We start from the raw sequence: 21,535 nt of genomic DNA on the forward strand, positions 1-21,535 counted from the left end.
TGTTATATCAGTGTTCTATCTCACACAAGTAAAACATTAAAATCATTCCACTTTTGGCACAAGATTTGCATAACCTGGGAATAAGACCATAAGACAAGGCTATCCCGTATACATGATAAAGCCCAACCACATTTTCAGATTTAAACATTCTGGAGAATGTTTTAGAAAAGCTCCGTTTTCGGGGGAGGAAAACACCGTTCCAGTGTGCATGGAGAGTCAAAACGAAGAGAAAAAGCTTCGGTTACAGATTTATCTAATCTAGTGTGGCCGTAGCCTGAGGCATGAAAGCCTCCAAACCCTACGACAAGATTGCATTTATTTATGAACACCCACAGAGGTCATGATCGATGACCTTTCAAAAGTCGATAGATTCTGGCATGGTTCCGGAAGACTGGAAGTTTGCTAACTCCGCTATTTAAGAAGGGGGCAAGGAAGCAAAAAGGAAATTATAGACCTGTTAACTTGACATCGGTAGTTGGGAAGTTGTTGGAGTCGATTGTCAAGGATGAGGTTACAGAGTACCTGGAGGCATATGACAAGATAGGCAGAACTCAGCATGGATTCCTTAAAGGAAAATCCTGCCTGACAAACCTATTACAATTTTTTGAGGAAATTACCAGTAGGCTAGACAAGGGAGATGTAGTGGATGTTGTATATTTGGATTTTCAGAAGGCCTTTGACAAGGTGCCACACATGAGGCTACTTAACAAGATAAGAGCCCATGGAATTATGGGAAAGTTACATACGTGGATAGAGCGTTGGTTGATTGGCAGGAAACAGAGAGTGGGAATAAAGGGATCCTATTCTGGTTGGCTGCCGGTTACCACAGTTCCACAGGGGTCCGTGTTGGGGCCGCTTCTTTTTATATTGTACATCAACGATTTGGGTTATGGAATAGGTGGCTTTGTGGTTACATTTGCAGACGATATGAAGGTAGGTGGAGGGGCCAGTAGTGCTGAGGAAACGGAGAGTCTGCAGAGAGACTTGGATAGATTGGAAGAATGGGCAGAGAAGTGGCAAATGAAGTACAATGTTGGAAAGTGTATGGTTATGCACTTTGGCAGAAAAAATAAACGGGCAGACTATTATTTAAATGGGGAAAGAATTCAAAGTTCTGAGATGCAACGGGACTTGGGAGTCCTCGTACAGGATACCCCTAAAGTTAACCTCCAGGTTGAGTCAGTAGTGAAGAAGGCGAATGCAATGTTGGCATTCATTTCTAGAGGAATAGAGTATAGGAGCAGGGATGTGATGTTGAGGCTCTATAAGGCGCTGGTGAGACCTCACTTGGAGTACTGTGGGCAGTTTTGGTCTCCTTATTTAAGAAAGGATGTGCTAACGCTGGACAGGGTACAGAGAAGATTCACTAGAATGATTCCGGGAATGAGAGGGTTAACATATGAGGAACATTTCTCCGCTCTTGGACTGTATTCCTTGGAGTTTAGAAGAATGAGGGGAGACCTCATAGAAACATTTTGAATGTTGAAAGGCATGGACAGAGTGGATGTGGCAAAGTTGTTTCCCATGATGGGGGAGTCTAGTATGAGAGGGCATGACTTAAGGATTGAAGGGCGCCCATTCAGAACAGAAATGCGAAGAAATTTTTTTAGTCAGAGGGTGGTGAATCTATGGAATTTGTTGCCACAGGCAGCCGTGGAGGCCAAGTCATTGGGTGTATTTAAGGCAGAGATTGATAGGTATCTGAGTAGCCAGGGCATCAAAGGTTATGGTGAGAAGGCGGGGGAGTGGGACTAAATGGGAGAATGGATCAGCTCATGATAAAATGGCAGAGCAGACTCGATGGGCTGAATGGCCTACTTCTGCTCCTTTGTCTTATGGTCTTATGGACACAGAAGTAGAATTAGGCCACTTAACCCATTGAGTCTGCTGCAATGTTCCATCATGGTTGATTCATCATTCCTCTCAGCCCTACTCTCCTGCCTTCTCCTGTAACCTTTGACACCCTTACTAATCAAGAACGTATCAACCTCAGCTTTAAATATACTCAATGACTTGGCCTTCACAGCCATCCACGGCAATGAATTCCTTAGATTCACCACTCTCTGGCTAAAGAAAATCCTCTTCATCCTTGTCCTAAAGTGACATCCTTCTATTCTGAGGTTGTGCCCTCTGGTCCTAGACTCCTCCACTGGAGGAAATATCCATTCCACATTCACTCTATTGAGGTCTTTCAAATTTGATGGGTTTCACTGAGATTTTCCCTCATTCTTCTAAACACCAGCATGTACAGACTCAGAGCCATCAAAAGACCTAGTTTCAACCTGTTTATATTGGGATTATGATTAATTCTTCGTGCCTTTAGAAGAGATGCATAACAGGAATAGAAAGAGTTTTCTATGTAATTCAAGCAGATTGGCTTGAGACGTCCCGAATTATCCTCCATTCCAGGAATGCTACAAAAACATGTGCTTTCACAAAAACAAGCCCCATAATAGAATGAGGTGGAGGATAAATGAGTGGATGAGGGATTGGAGCACGGGGCAGGGATTCAGATTTCTGGATCATTGGGACCTCTTTTGGGACAGGTGTGACCTGTACAAAAAGGACGTGTTGCACTTCGATCCCAGGGGGACCAATATCCTGGTGGGGAGGTTTGCTAAGGTTACTGGGGAGAGTTGAAACTAGAATTGCTGGGAGGTGGGATCCAAACTGAAGAGACCGTGGAACGGGTGGTTGGCTCACAAATAGAGAAAGCTTGGAGACAGTGCGAGGGGGAGGATAGGCAGGTGATAGAGAAGGGATGTGCTCAGATGGACGGTTTGAGATGTGTCCATTTTAACACAAGGAGTATTGTGAACAAAGCGGATGAGCTTAGAGCGTGGATCAATACTTGGAGCTATGATCTGGTGGCCATTACAGAGACTTGGATGGCTCAGGGACAGGAATGGTTACTTCAAGTACCGAGTCTTAAATGTTTCAGAAAGGACAGGGATGGAGGCAAAAGGGGTGGGGGTGTGGCACTGTTGATCAGAGATAGTGTCACGGCTACAGAAAAGGTAGACGTCATGGAGGGATTGCCTATGGAGGCTCTGTGGGTGGAGGTTAGGAACAGGAAGGGGTCAATAACTTTACTGGGTGTTTTTTAGAGGCCACCCAATAGTAACAGGGATGTCAAGGAACAGACAGGGAAACAGATCCTAGAAAGGTATAATAATAACAGAGTTGTCGTGATGGGAAATTTTAATTTCCCAAATGTCGATTGGCATCTTCCTAGAGCAAGGCGTTTAGTTGGGGTAGAGTTTGTTAGGTGTGTTCAGGAAGGTTTCTTGACACAATATGTAGATAAGCCTACAAGAGGAGAGGCTGTACTTTATTTGGTATTGGGAAATGAACCTGGTCAGGTGTCAGATCTCTCAGTGGGAGAGCATTTTGGAGATAGTGATCATAATTCTATCTCCTTTACAATAACATTGGAGAAAGATAGGAACAGACAAGTTACAAAAGTGTTTAATTGGAGTAAGGGGAATTATGAGGCAATCAGGCAGGAAATTGGAAGCTTAAATTGGGAACAGATGTTCTCAGGGAAAAGTACAGAAGAAATGTGGCAAACGTTCAGGGGATATTTGTGCGGAGTTCTGCATAGGTATGTTCCAATGAGACAGGGATGTTATGGTAGGGTACAGGAACCGTGGTGTACAAAGGCTGTAATAAATCTAGCCAAGAAGAAAAGTTTACAAAAGGTTCAGAGAGTTAGGTAAGGTTAGGGATCTAGAAGATTATAAGGCTAACAGGAAAGAGCTTAAAAAGGAAATTAGGAGAGCCAGAAGGGGCCATGAGAAGGCCTTGGAGAGCAAGATTAAGGAAAACCCCAAGGCATTCTACAAGTATATGAAGAGCAAGAGGATAAGATGTGAAAGAATAGGACCTATCAAGTGTGACAGTGGGAAAGTGTGTATGGAACCGGAGGAAATAGCAGGGGTACTTAACAAGTACTTTACTTCAGTATTCACTATGGAAAAAGATCTTGATGATTGTAGTGCTGACTTGCAGCAGGCTTGAGCATGTAGATATTGAGAGAGAGGACGTGCTGGAGCTTTTGGAAAGCATCAAGTTGGATAAGTCACCGGGACCAGATGAGATGTACCCCAGGCTACTGTGGGAGGCGAGGGAGGAGATTGCTGAGCCTCTGGCGATGATCTTTGAATCATCAGTGGGGACAGGAGAGGTTCCAGAGGATTGGAAGGTTGTGGATGTTGTTCCTTTATTCAAGAAAGGGAGTAGAGGAAATTAGTAACTTATAGACCAGTGAGTCTTACTTCAGTGGTTGGTAAGTTGATGGAGAAGATCCTGAGAGGCAGGATTTATGAATATTTAGAGATGTATAATATGATTAGGAATAGTCAGCATGGCTTTGTCAAGGACAGGTCGTGCCTTATGAGCCTGATTGAGTTTTTTGAGGATGTGACTAAACACATTGATGAAGGAAGAGCAGTAGATGTAGTGTATATGGAATTCAGCAAGGCATTTGATAAGGTACCCCATGCAAGGCTTATTGAGAAAGTAATGAGGCATGGGATCCAAGGGGACATTGCTTTGTGGATCCAGAACTGGCTTGCCCACAGAAGGCAAAGAGTGGTTGTAGACGGGTCATATTCTGCACGGAGGTTTGTGACCAGTGGTGTGCCCAGGGATCTGTTCTGGGACCTTTATTCTTCGTGATTTTTATAAATGACCTGGATGAGGAAGTGGAGGGATGGGTTCATAAGCTTGCTGATGACACAAAGGTTGGAGGTGTTGAGGATAGTGTGGAGGGATGTCAGAGGTTACAGCGGGACATTGATAGGATGTAAAACTGGGCTGAGAAGTGGAAGATGAAGTTCAACCCAGACAAGGGTAAGGTGGTTCATTTTGGTAGGTCAAACAGATGGCAGAATATAGTATTAATGGTAAGACTCTTGGCAGTGTGGAGGATCAGAGGGATCTTGGGGTCCGAGTCCATAGGATGTTCAAAGCAGCTGTGCAGGTTGACCCTGTGATTAAGAAGGCATACAGCGTATTGGCCTTCATCAATCGTGGAATTGAATTTAGGATCTGAGAGGTAATGTTGCAGCTATATAGGACCCTGGTCAGATCGCACTTGGAGTATTGTGCTCAGTTTTAGTTGCCTCACTACAGGAAGGACATGGAAACCATAGAAAGGGTGCAGAGGAGATTTACAAGGATGTTGCCTGGATTGGGGAGCATACCTTTTAAAAACAGGTTGAGTGAACTCGGCCTTTTCTCCTTGAAGTGACTGAGGATGAGAGGTGACCTGATAGAGGTGTATAAGGTGATGAGATGCATTGATTGTGTGGATATTCAGAGGCTGTTTCCCAGGGCTGAAATGGTTGCCACAAGAGGACACAGGTTTAAGGTGCTGGGGAGTAGGTGCAGAGGAGATGTCAGGGGTAAGTTTTTTTACTCAGAGAGTAGTGAGTGCATGGAATAGGCTGCCGGCAACGGTGGTGGAGGTGGATACGATAGGGTCTTTTAAGAGACTTTTAGATAGGTACATGGAGCTTAGAAAAATAGAGGGCTATGGGGAAGTCTAGTAATTTCTAAGGTAGGGACGTATTCGGCACAACTTTGTGGGCCGAAGGGCCTGTATTTTGCTGTAGGTTTGCTATGTTTCTATGTTTTTAATAATGCTGCAAATGGCCCACTGGGAGATTGCCCTCTTTCATTTGTGGTTCTGTACCCAGGACTAACGCTGGGTCCAACCTAGGCAAGCAAGGAGAAAGGAATCCCAGAGTCTCATTTAATTAGTCTAGCAAGGTGTTCAGAAAACTTGGCTAACTTATTTATTTGTTGATTGAGGTCCTTCCAGCACTTCTGGCCCTTCAAGCTGTGCTGCCCAGCAAACCCAAATTTAACCCTAGCCTAATCATGGAGCAATTTACCATAACCAAATAACCTACCAATCTTTGGACCTTGGGAGAAAACTGGAGCACCCAGAGGAAACCCATGCAGTCACCAGGAGAACATACTTGTTTGATACCTTTATTCATTTTCTATGGACATTTTTCATAAATAGGGTTGTTTCCTAACTAAATGGATTTGGAGAGTTAATGCAAGGCGTCCAAAATTGCAGATGATACTAAACCCGGAGAAACAATTAAACCAAAGTGATAATGAAGTAATTACAAATAATATTCATGAAAGTGCAAATATTTCTGGCACATCAGAGCCCGAACAAAATGAAGCAAGGAACCAATTCCTGTCTTGAACCAAAGGATAGCCATATAGTGATCAGACCTGATTTTCCTTGTCGAACATTCCCGGTGTTTCCATAGAGCTGAGGGCATTCTGTGTTTCATTGGCGAAAGCAAAGGGCCGTGAAACAATGATGATGTATGTTATTGGTAGCAGTAGTAATGAAAAGAGAGCCATGTTAAAAACATGTGCCCTAAGTCCATACGCTCGCCTAGTAAAACAGAAATAGATTAGAATTCTGTAAATATCAAAATTAGCATAAAAGTAGAATCATATTTACCCTTCCATATACATATTTTCATGTTGTTATGTTAGGTAATATGTTCTTGTAAGAGAAAGTAAAGCTAAACTATGATGCTTGCAAATTGTTTTGTTATTAATTATAATTAATTTTTGTCACTTAGAATTAAGAAAAAATACATTCAGCTTTTCTGGATGCTGGTGCAATCTATAGACTCGTGCAATGGAACTTGAGAAAAAATGGTTTGTAAACAACATACAAGAGAAAATCTGCAGATGCTGGAAATTTGATCAACACACACAAAATGCTGGAGGAACTCAGCAGGCCAGGCAACATCCATGAAAATAAAGTACAGCCGAAGTTTCAGGCAAAGGACGAAGGGTCTCGGCCCGAAACGCCGACTGTACTCCTTTCCATAGATGCTGCCTGGTCTGCTGAGTTCCTCTAGCACTTTTTGTGTGTGTTGCTTGTTAACAAGTAAGGTTCTAACCTACCAGCAGATTTTGTAAGCGATGAAGATCTTTAAAACTTGCTGGGTTTTATCTACCTTTTTATAATTTGACATACACAAATTGCAGCTCATCTTTATCCTGACATTATTTTTAAGAATATGCAGGAGTTGCAAATAGATTTTCTATTAAACTTGCCCACAGTAATTAACAGTGTAAACATTTTATTTTAACAACGTGGTCATTCGCCGTCCAATGGCAATCTTTCAGCATTAGAATGGTTCAGACTGTGGAATCAGATTCCTTCAAATTTTTAAGAATATTAAAAGTGATCAATAGTATTTCATTTATATTCATTTGTTAATTTTCTCTTTCAAGTACATTTCTTTTTCTTTAAATCCCATCCTGTATTTCGACTTTATTCTGTATCTAATTTAACTGTGATGTAGTTTAATTCATTCTAAGCCATCCGTTAAATTATTTCACAGATCACTCACCAGAGAGAAAGCCAGTCTCTCCCGTGGCTTCACATATTTTACACCTTGCACCACTGCTGATTTACAGCTAAAAGATTTATGAAGTAAATTAGCTAACACAGCTTTCCTGTGATGCTGTACTTTAGATGTACTCCACACTGACTGTAGCTCAAGATAGTGTCAGAGTGAAATAAATTTGAGAATTAGACTTCCTGGAGTTCCTTAACACAGAAATACAAGGAATAGGAGCAGGAGTAGGCCATCTGACCCTTCAACCTGGTCCCAGCTTTTAGTAATATCATGGCTGTTCCTCCCCAGTCTCGAATCCTCTTTATTGCCAATTTCCATATCCCCATTACCCGATCCTTCAAAAAATTATCAACCTCCTCTTTATTTATCTTCAATGCTCAAAGCTTAATAATGTTCTGGAATTCCACAGATTCAGTACCCTCTGCAAGAGGAAATTCCTATGCCCCACAGTTTTAACTGACAGAACCCCCCCCCCAACCCCACCGGCAACTTAAAGTAACTATGTCCCTTTGAAATCTTCCTGATGGTGAAGATATCTTAATATTTCAATTTTGCAGTTAGGATTAGCTTGGATTGACTTTATGGCCAGCACAAACACTGTGGGCCAAATGGCCTGTTCCGGGTATTCTACAGTACTGGGCAAAAGTCTTAGGCACATACTGTATATATAGGTAGGGTGCCTAAGACATTTGCATAGTATTGTAGTAATTTTATGATGGCACTGTACCTCTGCCACAAAATAAACAAATTTGATGACATATGTGGGTGATGATAAACCTAATCTTGATATGGGTCTCTATTGTGGATTGAGAGTGGGAAGGGGGCAGGGAGAGGGGAATCATGACTGGGAAAAGGCGAAGTGAGAGGGGAGGGAGCGGGAAGCACCAGAGAGACATTCTGTAATGATCAATAAACTAATTGCTTGGAATCAAATGACCTTGCCTGATGTCTCATGGGTGGGTGTGTCTACACCTGTGCCAACCCCTGCCCCAGAATTCCTTCTCACACCTGTCCCACACTCTACCTGCAGTTCTCCACTCTCACCATTCCCAATGTCCTTTGTTCCAGACAGATTTACAAACTCATTCTCCACTTCACATTGACAAACTCAGTACCGTGCATAAAACTTAGGCATCCTAGCTACACGTATACTGTATATGTGACTAAGACGTTTGCACAGTACCGTATCTACTTTGCCTTTCTGTCATGTCCTCTTGTGATCTTACATGCTTTAAGAAAGATCACCCCTCATTCCTATAAGCTCCAAAGAATACAGATCCAACCTAATGGAAGTTTACAAGAGTATTTAAGGATCGATATTCGTTTCAGGATTCTCAACAGTTGGACTTGATGATGCTTATAAACTTCAGTTTAGCATGCACCATTCCAGATGGAAGATCACTGAGGCATGCCAGGCCAGGAGAAATATATTTCATCGTACCTTGGCAGAGAGGAGAAACAGCCTGTGTCTGTGGCCCTGTGGTGACTCCAGGATTCTGCATACGTTCAGGGTGCCGCTGTTTCTTTGCACAGCGTACACTGAATACACCTGCTACTTTCCAGATGGGCACGCCGACATATGTACAACAACTAAAATGTCTCACACTTCCTCAACGAGGAGCTGGTGTGTGATCAGAAGCAGCACAAAATGGAGATCAGTGCTCAATAACCTGGCAGCATTTGTACAAAAGTCCATTGCACCATCTGCATTTGAACTACATTAACCACCCAGTGAGGTAACATGCGCCGTCCACTGTTAATATGGTTCAGAATTATACAATGCAACTCAGAAGTGACGTGCAGGCAATGGAAACCATGCTGCTTTGTTAAATATGATAGAAGCAAACTGTGATGTTCTGAAACAATGATCCCACCCTGCAGGACCACTATAGTCTTCAGTTTGCAAGTGTTCGGATTTGTGGTGAACTGCTATTTGGTACACAACCTTGCCATAACAATAATACAAGTCCTGCCACCAGGTATAACCAAAGGAAAATAAAGAGAAGGAGCAAAGAAGGAAGTGGCCAGTTTCGACATTACCTTTATACCCAAGCCATCCGTAAACAACTCATTCAGCTGATGATATTGGTGAACAACTTCAGGAGGGACAGGATACCTCTCAACTTTCCTTTCCTACTGACAATAACATTGTAAATTTCTTTGAGCTCCTTATTCACTCCACTATTTCAGGAAGGTTTTCTGGATCTTCTTACATAAAAACGATAAAAAATACTTGTTAAATTTTTCTCTCATTTCCATTATTTACTGGTATAACATTTTTCCCAGTTTCTGTAAGGAACTTTAGCCATTCCTTTCCTTTATACAGATCTACAGAAATTTGTATCATCTGTTTTCTGCTTCTTGTCAGACCATTTACTGTTCTGCTTGCTCTTTGATTATCAACACCCTTTGCTGAATTTTGAAACTTCCTCAATCATCAGGCTTCCTGCTTTAATGGTAATCTTGAAAGCCTTTTCCTTCAAACTAATACTATCTCTATTTTTCTTGATAGCTACAGTTAAGATTACTTTTCTTGCTGATTGTATTATTCCTTTAATTGCTCACCACTGCTCATTTCTTTCATACCTCTTAAAATAGTCTCCCAATCTACCATAGGATATTCATCCTTATGCCTTCATCATTCATGTTGTGCTGATTTAACACTCTGTTTCAGATTGAACTGAATAACTTTCTCTTTTTTATATAAAATTCTATCATATTATGATCCAATTCTTCAAGGCTATTTAACTATTAAATCATCGATCAGCAGTCTCTCGTTAGATCATAAAAAGTCTAAAATAGTCTTTTCTTCACTGGCCCCTTAACCTATTGATCACACGCACTCCATGGATTTATGCTATGATTTGTAAACTAGGCAAATAAAATTAAGAGCAATATGCTGATTATTAAACAAGCATCGAGATTCTTAATGCCCCCACATTTCTACTTTAACTTGGGATTATGGACACCAATGTTTCCCATCACTTACTGTTTCACAACTCTACCCACACACGGCTTTTCTGTGATAAGTTTTTCTATCTCTACTGCCTTTGTCTTCTCCTTATTGTTAGGGCTACACCTCCACACCTTCCATTTATCTGTCTCTTTGAAAGTTATGTATCCTGGAATATTTACTCTTCTTGCTTGGCTACTTTGAAGCTATATTTCCATAATAGTTATTAGGTGGTCCCCATATATTTCTGTTTATAACATTCGTTCACCTACCTTTTTACAAACATTGTTTCTGTTTAGATTTTAAAAAAAGCTTTCAGTTGGTCTTTTAGCCATTCTTCTCAGCACTGACTTTAATTGCAGCTATCATGATTATGTTACCTTACATTATCACTCTTCCTTCATTTTGCCTCATCAGAACCTTACCCCTTGCCCACTCAATGATTCAATGTCTTACCTCGTATTTAGAGACCCTGTCATTCAATTTCCTAGAATTTTGATCCCAGCCTGAATCAAGTAAAGCCTTTCCCAACAGAATAGTTTTCCCTTTCCCCGGAAGTTAACACCACTTTCCCATTTCTCCCAAATCAGTGTCTGAGTTACTGATTCAGTTCTCTAATTTTGGTTACTCAGTTCCAATTTCCACGTGGATCAGTTCATAGTCCAGAGGTTACTACATCTGTAGTTCTGCTTTTATTTATACTTTCAGTATGATGTCCTTCTTTATCCTCACTATGTCTTTGGTTCCCATTTGGACCATGTTTCCCTCCAGAGGAGGTGATAGAGTTCTGGCTCCAAGCAAGCAATGCCTCTTTCAGGATACAACCTGACAGGTGTAGAAACCAGTATCGATCCCCCAAAATGTATAGTTTCCTTTCAACCACTGCGCTACTGTTCATTTCCCCAGCTTGAATGGTTCTCAGTCCACAGTGCTTCGATTGGTTTTCTCATCAGCTCTGCAGCTTCTGCTGTCCTCCATGCAGACTGAAAGAACCCCGTCCCTTTAGAACAAGTACAAGAATGTAGCTGCTGCCAGTATGACTGTCTCCACACAAGCCTCACACATGGCAAAGCATCCCCCCTCTCCTGAATGACCATGTTCACAGTATCTCATCTAAGGAGTGTAACTGCATCCTAATTTGGATTAGAAGACTATAAGGTCATAAAATACATGAGTAGAATTAAGACATTTGGCCCATCGAGTCTGTTCCACCATTTCACTCTGGCTGATCCACTTCCCTCTTAGCCTCAATCTCCTGCCTTCTTCCAATATCCCTTCATGCCCTGACTAACCAAGAACCTTTCTAACTTCTGCCTCAAATAAACCCAATGACTTAGCCTCCATATTTGCCTGTGGAGATTCACCACTCTGGCTAAAGAAATTCTTCCACATCTTTGGTCTAAATGGATGTCCCTGTGAGGCTGTGTCCCCTGGTCTTAGACTCCCCACCATAAGAAATATCCTCTCCCCATCCACCTTATCAAGGCCTTTCAACATTCGATAGGTTTCAATGACGTATTCTCTCATTCTACTGAATTCGAACGAGCACAGGCCAAGGTACATCAAATGCTCCTCATATGATTGGCCTTTCAAACCCGTGAACCCTCCTTTGAACTCCCTCCAATGTTAGTGCATCCTTTCTTAGATAAGGAGCCCAAAACTGCTCACAATACTCCAAGTGGCACCTCACCAATGCCTTATAAAGCCTCAACATTATATCTTTACTTTTATATTCTAGTCCTCTCCAAAGTAAATGCTAACATTGCATTTGCCTTCCTCACCACTGATTCAACCTGCAAATTAACCTTTAGGAGATCCTGCACGAGGACTCCCAAGTCGCTTTGCACTTCAGGTTTTTGACTTTTCTCTCCATTTAGAAAATAGTCTACCCTTTTATTTCTTCCACCTAAGTGCATGACCATAAATTTCCTGATATTGTATTCCATCTTCCACTTCTTTGCCCATTCTCCTAATCTGCTAAGTCGTTCTGTAGCCATAAAACCATAAGACGCTAAGACATAGGAGCAGAATTAGGCCATTCAGCCCATTGAGTTGGCTACGCCATTCTATCATGGCTGATCCTGGATCCCACTCAACCCCATTCACCTGCCTTCCCACCATATCCTTTGATGCCCTGACTGATCAGGAAACTATCAACTTCCACCTGAAATATACCGATGGACTTGGCCTCCACCGCAGTCTGTGGCAGAGTATTCCACAGATCTACCACTCTGGCTAAAAAAAATCCTCCTTACCTCCATTCTAAAGGGTTGCCCCTAGATCTGAGGCTGTGCCCTTGAGTTCTGGGTACCCCCACCATGGGAAACATCCTCTCCACATCCACCCTATATAATCAACATTCAGTGGGTTTCAGTGAGATCCCCCCACATTCTTTTTAGTTCCAGTGATTACAGGACCAAAGCTGCCAAACACTCCTCATATGTTAACCACTTCATTCCTGGAATCATCCTCATGAATCTCCTCTGGACTCTCTCCAATGACAATACATCCTTTCTGAGATATGGGGCCCAAAAGTGTTGACAATACTCCAAGTACAGCCTGATTAGTGTCCTGTAAGGGCTCAGCATATTCTCCTTGCTTTTATATTCTATTACCCTTGAAATAAATGCCAACATTACATTTGCCTTCTTTACCACAGACTCAATCTGTAGATTAACCCTCGGGGAGTCTTGAGCAAGGACTCCCAAAACCCTCTGCGCCCCTGATGTTTGAAAAGCCTCTCTACTTCCTCAAAATTATCTGTCCCTCCGCTTATCTTCATATCATCTGCAAACTTAGCCACAAAGCCATCAACTCCATCACCAAATCGTTGACATACAACTTAAAAAGAAGCAGTCCCAACACAAACCCCTGTGGAACACCACTACTCACCGGAAGCCAATACAAAATGGCTGCCTTTATTCCCACTCTTTGATTCCTGCCAATCAGCCACTGCTCTATGCATGCTGGTATCTTTCCTGTTATACAATGGGCTCTAACTTGTTAAGCAGTCTCAAGTGCGGCACCTTCTTCAGATTACTATCTGGACAGCTTTCCTACTCTCTGATGTACTCAGTGTGGAGTTGCAGATTCCAGCACATCAACTCCAAGTTAAAGTTTTCAGATCTACGGCGAATCTTGTTGTTGTGGATTCCATCAACTGCCATGGCTGCAAACCATCACCTGCCTCCTGATGTACTCCTCTCAAATTAATTTCTATATTTAATTGAATCACCTTTGTTTAGTTCTGTTGTTGTCACTGAATGCTGCACGCAGAGACAGCAAAGAGTCAACCACAGGGATGGGTCTGGAGTCACAAGGGAACAGAAATAGTATGGATGGCAAATTTTCTTCCCTGAAAAATGTGAACCTGGTGTATTTTAAAATAACTCAATAGCTATATGGTTGCAAATACTAATTAAGCTATCCCGATTATTTTTATTTGAATTTAAATTCCCCAATAGCCTTGGGGATATTCAGTTCCGTGTCTCCAGATCGGTACAGGCAGAATAACCACTCTCTGACTGTACTCTATAGTGGTCTCTACTAGCTGTCTCCAGAAAGTTTGTACAGAGTGGAAATATGGACGATACGTAAGACATCAGTGCAGAATTAGACCATTCAGCCTATTGTGTTTGCTCCACCATTCAACCGCGACTGATTTATTTTCCCTCCCAATCCCACTGTCATGCCTTCTCCCATAACTTTTGATACCCTTACTAATCAAGAACCTAAAGTCTCTCTAGCTCCTTGTCCCTTTCCACATTCTACACTTGAGACTCAGCTATATTACCCCACACATGTGCATTCCCATCTTCTGTGTAGTGACAAGGATTACCCCCCAACTTCACTCAGCAAGTCATGCTCCCCAAACTAAAAGAAATGAGCGAGTTTTAATAGTGCATTGTGAGGCCAACACCCATTTTCTGGAGATCCTTAAATATAGTTCTTGCTGTCCTTTGGATGTGAAATTACACTCAAAAGCTTCTATAGTTTTACTGCGGACAGCACTCTGACAGGCCGCATCATTATCTGATATGGAGGGGCTACTGCACAGGACCGAAAGAAGCTGCAGAAGTTTGTAAATCTAGTCAGCTCCATCTTGGGCACTAGCCTACAAAGTACCCAGGACATCTTTAGGGAGCAGTGTCTCAGAAAGGCAGTGTCCATTATTAAAGACCTCCAGCACCCAGGGCATGCCCTTTTCTCACTGTTACCATCAGGTAGGAGATACAGAAGCCTGAAGGCACACACTCAGTGATTCAGGAACAGCTTCCTCCCCTTTGCTATCCGATTCCTAAATGGACATTGAAGCTTTGGACACGACCTCACTTTTTAAAATATACATTATTTCTGTTTTTACATATTTTTAAACATCTATTCAATATATGTTATTGATTTATTTGTTTATTTATTATTATGTTTTATTTTATTTATTATTTTTTCTCTCTCTGCTAGATTATATATTGCATTAAACTGCTGCTTCTAAGTTAACAAATTTCACATTAGATTATTAGATTAAATCAGATTATGAGGACACTCAGTCCTCGATTATTGTCATTTAGTAATGAATGCATTAAAAAATGATACAATGTTCCTCCGGTATGATATCACAGAAACACAAGACAGACCAAGACTAAAACTGACAAAAAACACATAATTATAACATATAGTTACAACAATGCAAAGCAATACTGTAATTTGATAAGAGCAGACCATGGGCACGGTTAAAAAAAAGTCTCAAAGTCCCAATACCCCAATATCTCATGCAGTCAGTAGAAGGGAGAAACTCTCCCTTCCATGAGCTTCCAGCGCCGCAAACTTGCCGATGCAGCATCCTGGAAGCACCTGACCACAGTCCGACTCTGAGTCCGTCCGAAAATTTCGAGCCTCCGACCAGCCCTCCGACACTGAGCACCGAGCACCATCTCTGCCGAGCGCTTTGACCCCGGCCCCGGCCGCCAAGCAACAGGCAAAGCCGAGGATTCCGGGCCTTCCCCTCTGGAGATTTCGGATCACACAGTAGCAGCAGCAGCGAAACAGGCATTTCAGAAGTTTCACCAGATGTTCCTCCGTGCTCTCACGTCTGCCTCCATCAAATCAGAATTGTGCACGGCCTCCTACTTGACAGATTACAGATACTCATCACTGGAGAGGCCGCACGCGCTGCGTCGCGTCGCCATCTTCTCCTACTGCCAGTGCTGGTTTATTATCACTGGCTCATCACATGCCAGTGATAATAAACCTGATTCTGATTCTAAACTCTATCTGCCCAGAGAACAAGAAAGCTCTCCCTTTATTCTGACTCAACCATTTAACCCCTAAACAACACCATTAACACAAATCACTTGATGTTTCTTTGATTTTCTCATCATTGGACCTTGCTAATGAATTTCCAGCATTACTGAGGTGATAATATTTCAAATGTACTTAAATGGCTGTAACAGTCATTGCAATGCATTCATAATCTCTATTAAATTGTACTGTCAAATTTTATTACGAGCATCCTCAAAGTTTTAATATATTCTAATCATTTATCACCTTTCACAAAAATGATCCTTTCTTTTATTTGGCTTAAAGTTCTTTTAGTTCTTTTCTTCATTCTTTTTCTTACCTTTACATCAGGTTTTGAAGTAATAGTTTGTAACTTATTTTGAATAAAAGTATACATCTAGACTTAGTAAACTCAGACAAAATCTACCCATTAATATTTCTTTCAAGACTTTAGGACTTGAAGTTATTTAATGTCTTCTCAGAGGTTTAAATTTCAATTGATTTTTTTTTCTGTTCTTAACATGAACCTGGGGAAATTTGTTCTTCTCAAACACAAAACCTTACTTGCAAATGCAAGATTAATGAAAGATTTCAGCATGCCATTATATTTATGTCAATGTGGTAAACATTCATTAAGTGCATCAAAAATAGGTGTATAATTTTCTGTAGCATGATAGTATTAAGTTTCAATTATGATTTGAATATGCTGATTATACCAGGACATGTGGTCAGCCCGTGAGCTTAATCCAACCAAATGCATACCATTTCATTTTCAGAAACTCTTCACAGACAGGATGATTCAAAAGGTCAACTTGATTGTAATATATCATAGCCTAAAACAAAAAGCACAGAATCAAATTTTAAATTGCAATAAAGAGTAGCATGCAAAATGTGCATTTGTGTATAACGAAGAGGTGAAACAGTTATCCACTAAGATTTAAGAGCACTTTGCCTTTGAATATACAATGGACTTGTATAAGCTATTAAGTCCTTATTGGGGCGGCATAGTAGCATGGTGGTTAGCACAATGGTTTACAGTACAGGTGACCGGGGTTCAATTCCCACTGCTGCCCATAAAGAGTTTGTACGTTCTCCCTGTGACTGCATGGATTTCCTCCAAGTGCTCTGGTTTCCTCCCATAGTCCAAAGATGTACCTGTTGGTAGGTTAGTTGGTCATTGTAAATAGGATTAAATCAGGGGGTTGCTGGATGGCATGGTTTGAAGGGCCAGAAAGGCCTATTCCATGCCGTATCTCAATAAATAATAAGTTAAATGTATTAGTAATTTGGCAGATAAAATCTGTTCTGTTCACCACATCCTAGATGTTTCAGTTAGCTTGCTTGGTCCTGATGAAGTGTCTTGGACCAAAATGCTGACTCTTTATTCCTTTCCATAGATGCTGCTTGACCTGCTGAGTTCATCCAGCATTTTGTGTGTGCTACTTTGGAATTCCAGCATCTGCAAAATCTCTTGTGGTTATAGTTTTGTTACAGTTGATTCTCAATGATGACATGATTCATAAATAATTCAAAACTTTAAGAAAAGCTTCCAGGTTGTTTGTGAAATTCTTCAGTCAAGTGCCAAACCTTCATTCGACACAAACCTTGTGACCGCGCTGTCTTCTAGGGGCCATGCACCAGGACTGTGGAGGATTGGGTGCAACTCAGGAACTGGCTGCTATACAAGGTGTAGCTTTGCCATTGTCGTGGCTGAAAGTTAATGCTGTTCACCAGGACAATGAGATTAAAGTAAGTTTCCTTTGCTAGCTAAATTAAATGCAACACATGCAAAATGCCAGAGTAAGTCAGGCAGTATCTGTGGAGGGGAATAAATAGTCAATGTTTTGGGCTGATATCCTTCAACAGGATTGGATAAACAGTTGACCTTTCAGCCAAGAGCCTTTATCAGTTCTGCCCTCAGTAGATGCTGCCTGGCTTACTGAGTTTCTCCAGTGTTTTATTGCTCAGATTTCCAGCATCTGCAGAATCTCTTATGTTTATGATTAGCTAGATCAAATGTTTTCTTGCATCTCTGGTGTCACGCATTATGTAGACATTTTGTGTCTTCCCTACAGCTCACTCTCTCATTGAGCTTCACATCGTCCCTTTTTATACTAGTTAGAGATCTGAGATTGGGAACACTGGTGTTGCAACTCTTCCTCCATTATGAACATAAAGAGTGCAGCTTTGCCTTTGTGAGAAAACATTCCTTTAAATTATTTATTATTTATTGTGATACAGCATGGAATAGGCCCCTTTGCACTCCCCTGAGCCAGACCGCCCACAAATCACCTGATTTTTAATCCTAGCCTAATCACAGGACACCTCCAAGAGGACCATAGCATTGTTACGGTTTGGAGGCTTGCGTGCCTCGATGACCCAGAGAGCTATGCTGGCTAGACTCTTTGGCTCATGGCAAACAGGTCATAGGATAGGAGCCAGACTAAGAGTGGTCCACTGGTCCTCCGTGTCTGGGGGTTCAGCTCAGTGCCAACAATCCTGACTGGTCAAACAAAACTGTTACAGAAACAGCAATGAAGAATTCTACATCTGTGTGTGACAGTATTCTTGAGTCTCCACCCAGGACTTTCATGACTGACAGTAAACCGAGAGGAAGCTATTAACAAGATGAAGGAAGCTGTGAGCGTCGTCAGATGGAGGACGTTCATTGCTGTCCTAAACGGCACTGGCGTAACGGGACAAGGAGGAATCATGGGACAATTTACAAAGACCAATTAATCTAGCAACCTGAATACTTATTCAGTTTGTCCACTACTTTTTGTCTCCTAATACTGCCTCTCCACCATAATTTTCCAATGGTCCAATATCCACTCTCGCCTCTCTATTACTCTTTCTGTATCTGATAAAAAATTTTGGTATTCTCTTTTATATTATTGCCTAGCTTGCCTTCATATTTCATCTTGTCTCTCTTATGGTAGTTTCAGTTACCTTCTGTTGGCTTTTAAATACTTCCCAATCCTCCAACTTCCCACTAATTTTTGCTATATTATATGCCCTCCCTTTTGCTTTTATGCTGTGTTTGACTTCCCTTGTCAGCCACGGTTGCTTTATCCTCCCTTTAGAGTACTTCTTCATCTTTGGGATGTATCTTTCCTGCACCTTCCAAATTGCCCCAGGAAACTCCAGCCACTGCTGTTCTGCCGTCACCCCTGCTGATGTTCCCTTGCAATCAACTTTGGCCAGCTCCTCTCCCACGCCTCTGTAATTCCCTTTTTTTCACTGTAATACTGATACATCTAACTTTATCTTCTTCCTCTCAGACGGCAGGGTGAATTCTATCATATTATATACACTGTATTGAAAGGGTTCCTTAACCTTAAGCTCCCTAATCAAATCAAATTACACAACACCTTATCCAGAATAGCCTTTTCCCTGGTAGGCTCAACCGCAAACTGCACTAAAAAAACAATCGTGTAGGCATTCTACAAATTCCCACCAGGGATCCATCACCACCCTGATTTTCCCAATCTATCTACATATGAAGATCCCCTATGACTATTGCAACATTGCCCTTATTACATGCCTTTTCTATCTCACCATGTCCGAGCTACTGTTCGGAGGCATGTTTGTAACCTTGCAGGTTCTTAACTCTACCCACAAGGATTCTATATTTTCCTGTCCTGTGTCAGCTCTTTCTAAGGATTTGATTTCATTTTTTACCAATGGAGCCACCCCACCCCCTCTTTCTACCGGCCTGTCCTCTTAATACAATGTGTACCTTTGGATGTTAAGCTCCCAACTATGATCTTCTTTCAGCCACATCTCAGCGATCCCCAAACATAATAGTTGGCAATCCCTAACTATGCTGCAAGATCACCTACCTTATTCCATATACTACATGCATTCAAATATAATACCTTCAGTTGTGTATTCATCATCCTTTTCTATTTTGTCCCCATGTTACACTTCACCTTATCCCACTGACTGCAATTTTGCCCTATCATCTGCCTGTCTTTCCTCATAGTCTTGCTGCATACTGCATTGACTTGTATAACAACTACTCCATCTCAGCCCTATCATCAGTTCCCATCCCCCTGCCAAGTTACTTTACTTTACTCCCCCCCCCCAAATATTAATGCAAACCTTTCCACAAGGATATTGGACCCCCTAGAGTTCAGGTGTAACCCGTCGTTTGTGTACAAGTTAAACTTTTCTCTGAAGAAATCCCTACGATCCAGAAATCTAAAATCCTGTTCCCTGCACCATTTCCTCAGACACTCATTCATCTGTACTGTTATCCTATTCCTGCCCTGATGAACACGTGGCACTGGGAGCAACCTGGAGATCACTACCTTGGAGGTCCTGCTCTTCAGCCCCTTTCTACCTAGCTCCTGGCCTGTCCTCACAGTGCAGGACCTCTTCCCCCTTTCTACCTAGCTTCTGGCCTATCCTCACAGTGCAGGACCTCTTCCCCCTTTCTACCTAGCTCCTGGCCTATCCTCACAGTGCAGGACCTCTTCCCCCTTTCTACCTAGCTCCTGGCCTGTCCTCACAGTTCAGGACCTCTTCCCCCTTTCTACCTAGCTCCTGGCCTATCGTCACAGTGCAGGACCTCTTCCCCCTTTCTACCTAGCTCCTGGCCTATCCTCACAGTGCAGGACCTCTTTCCCCTTTCTACCTATGTCATTTGTGCAAATTTGTACCACAGCCTCTGGCTACTCATCCTCCCCTCTTGAGAATCTTCTGTAACAGCCCTAAGACATCGTGGACCCTAGCACCTGGGAGGCAACACACCATCCTGGCATCTTACTTTTGGCCATAGAATTCCTTATCTATCCTCCTAACTATCATGTCTACTATAACTATCACTCTGCCTGACTACTCTTCCCTGCTGAGTCTCAGAGATAGCCACAGTACAACTTTCCTGGCTGCTACTGCTGTGTCCTGATAGGTCATCCCCCAGCAGAATCCAAAGGGGTATATTTGTGCTGAGGGGAATGACCACAGGGTAAACCTGCACTGACTGTTTGCTCTCTTCACCTCTCCTGGTGGTCACCCATCTACTCTCTGAAGCTTGCACTCTGTGTCTGACCACCTCAGTAAGTGTCTCATCGATGAGCTTTTCAGCCTTTTGGATGGTCCCGAGTACATCCAGCTCCAGCTCCAGTTCCTTGACCTTGTCAGTCAGAAGCTGCAATTGGGTACGCATCCTGCAGAAATAGTCATCAAGGAGATTGCTAGGTACCCTGAAGTCCCATATCTGACAGGAGAAGATTCAATGTAAATTTATTATCAAAGTACATACTATATATGTCACCATGTACTGAGATTCATTTTCTTGTGGGCATACACAGTAAATCCAAGAAACACGATAGAATCAATGAAAGATCGTAACCAGCAGGACAGACAAACAGACAATGTGGAAAGGCAACAAGACTGTGTAGATACAAAGGAAATAATAAACACATAAATATTGAGAACATGAGATGAAGAGTCATTGAAAGTGAGTCCATAGGTTGTGGGAACAAGTGAGGTTGAGTGAAGTTATCCCCACTAGTTCAGAAGCCTGATGGTTGAGGGGCAGTAACTGTTCCTGAACCTGGTGGTGTGGGTCCTGATGACGATGGCAGCAGTGAGAAGAGAGCATGGTCTGGCTGGTGGGGGTCTTTGATGATGGATGATGCTTTCTTGTGACATCACTCGTTATAGGTGTGCTCAATGGTAGGGAGAGCTTTACCCATGATGGACTGCACTGTATCCATTACTTTTTATAGGCTTTTCCATTCAAGGGTATTGGTGTTTCCATACCAGGCCATGATACAACCCGTCAGTATACTCTGCACTGCACATCTACAGAAGCTTGCCAAAATTTTAGACGAGACACCAAATCTTCGCAAACTTGTAAGAAAGCGGAGGTGCTGCTGTGCTACCTTTGTAA

General features: G+C 42.1%; 1 protein-coding gene across 2 annotated transcripts in view; it reads right to left on the reverse strand.

Moving 5' to 3' along the window:
• The window catches only part of LOC134343350 (transient receptor potential cation channel subfamily A member 1-like), a 125,674-nt gene that overhangs the window by 27,277 nt on the left and 76,862 nt on the right, over positions 1-21,535 (reverse strand). For both annotated transcript variants that reach the window (XM_063042054.1, XM_063042047.1), the window contains exons 19-20: positions 16,399-16,469; positions 6,256-6,424 (exon numbers count right to left, since the gene is read on the reverse strand). In XM_063042054.1, coding sequence (XP_062898124.1) covers positions 6,256-6,424; positions 16,399-16,469 — 240 coding nt within the window. The remainder of the gene's footprint in view (positions 1-6,255; positions 6,425-16,398; positions 16,470-21,535) is intronic.

The sequence above is a fragment of the Mobula hypostoma genome, chromosome 1 (genome assembly GCF_963921235.1).
Source record: "Mobula hypostoma chromosome 1, sMobHyp1.1, whole genome shotgun sequence".
NCBI lineage: Eukaryota > Metazoa > Chordata > Chondrichthyes > Myliobatiformes > Myliobatidae > Mobula > Mobula hypostoma.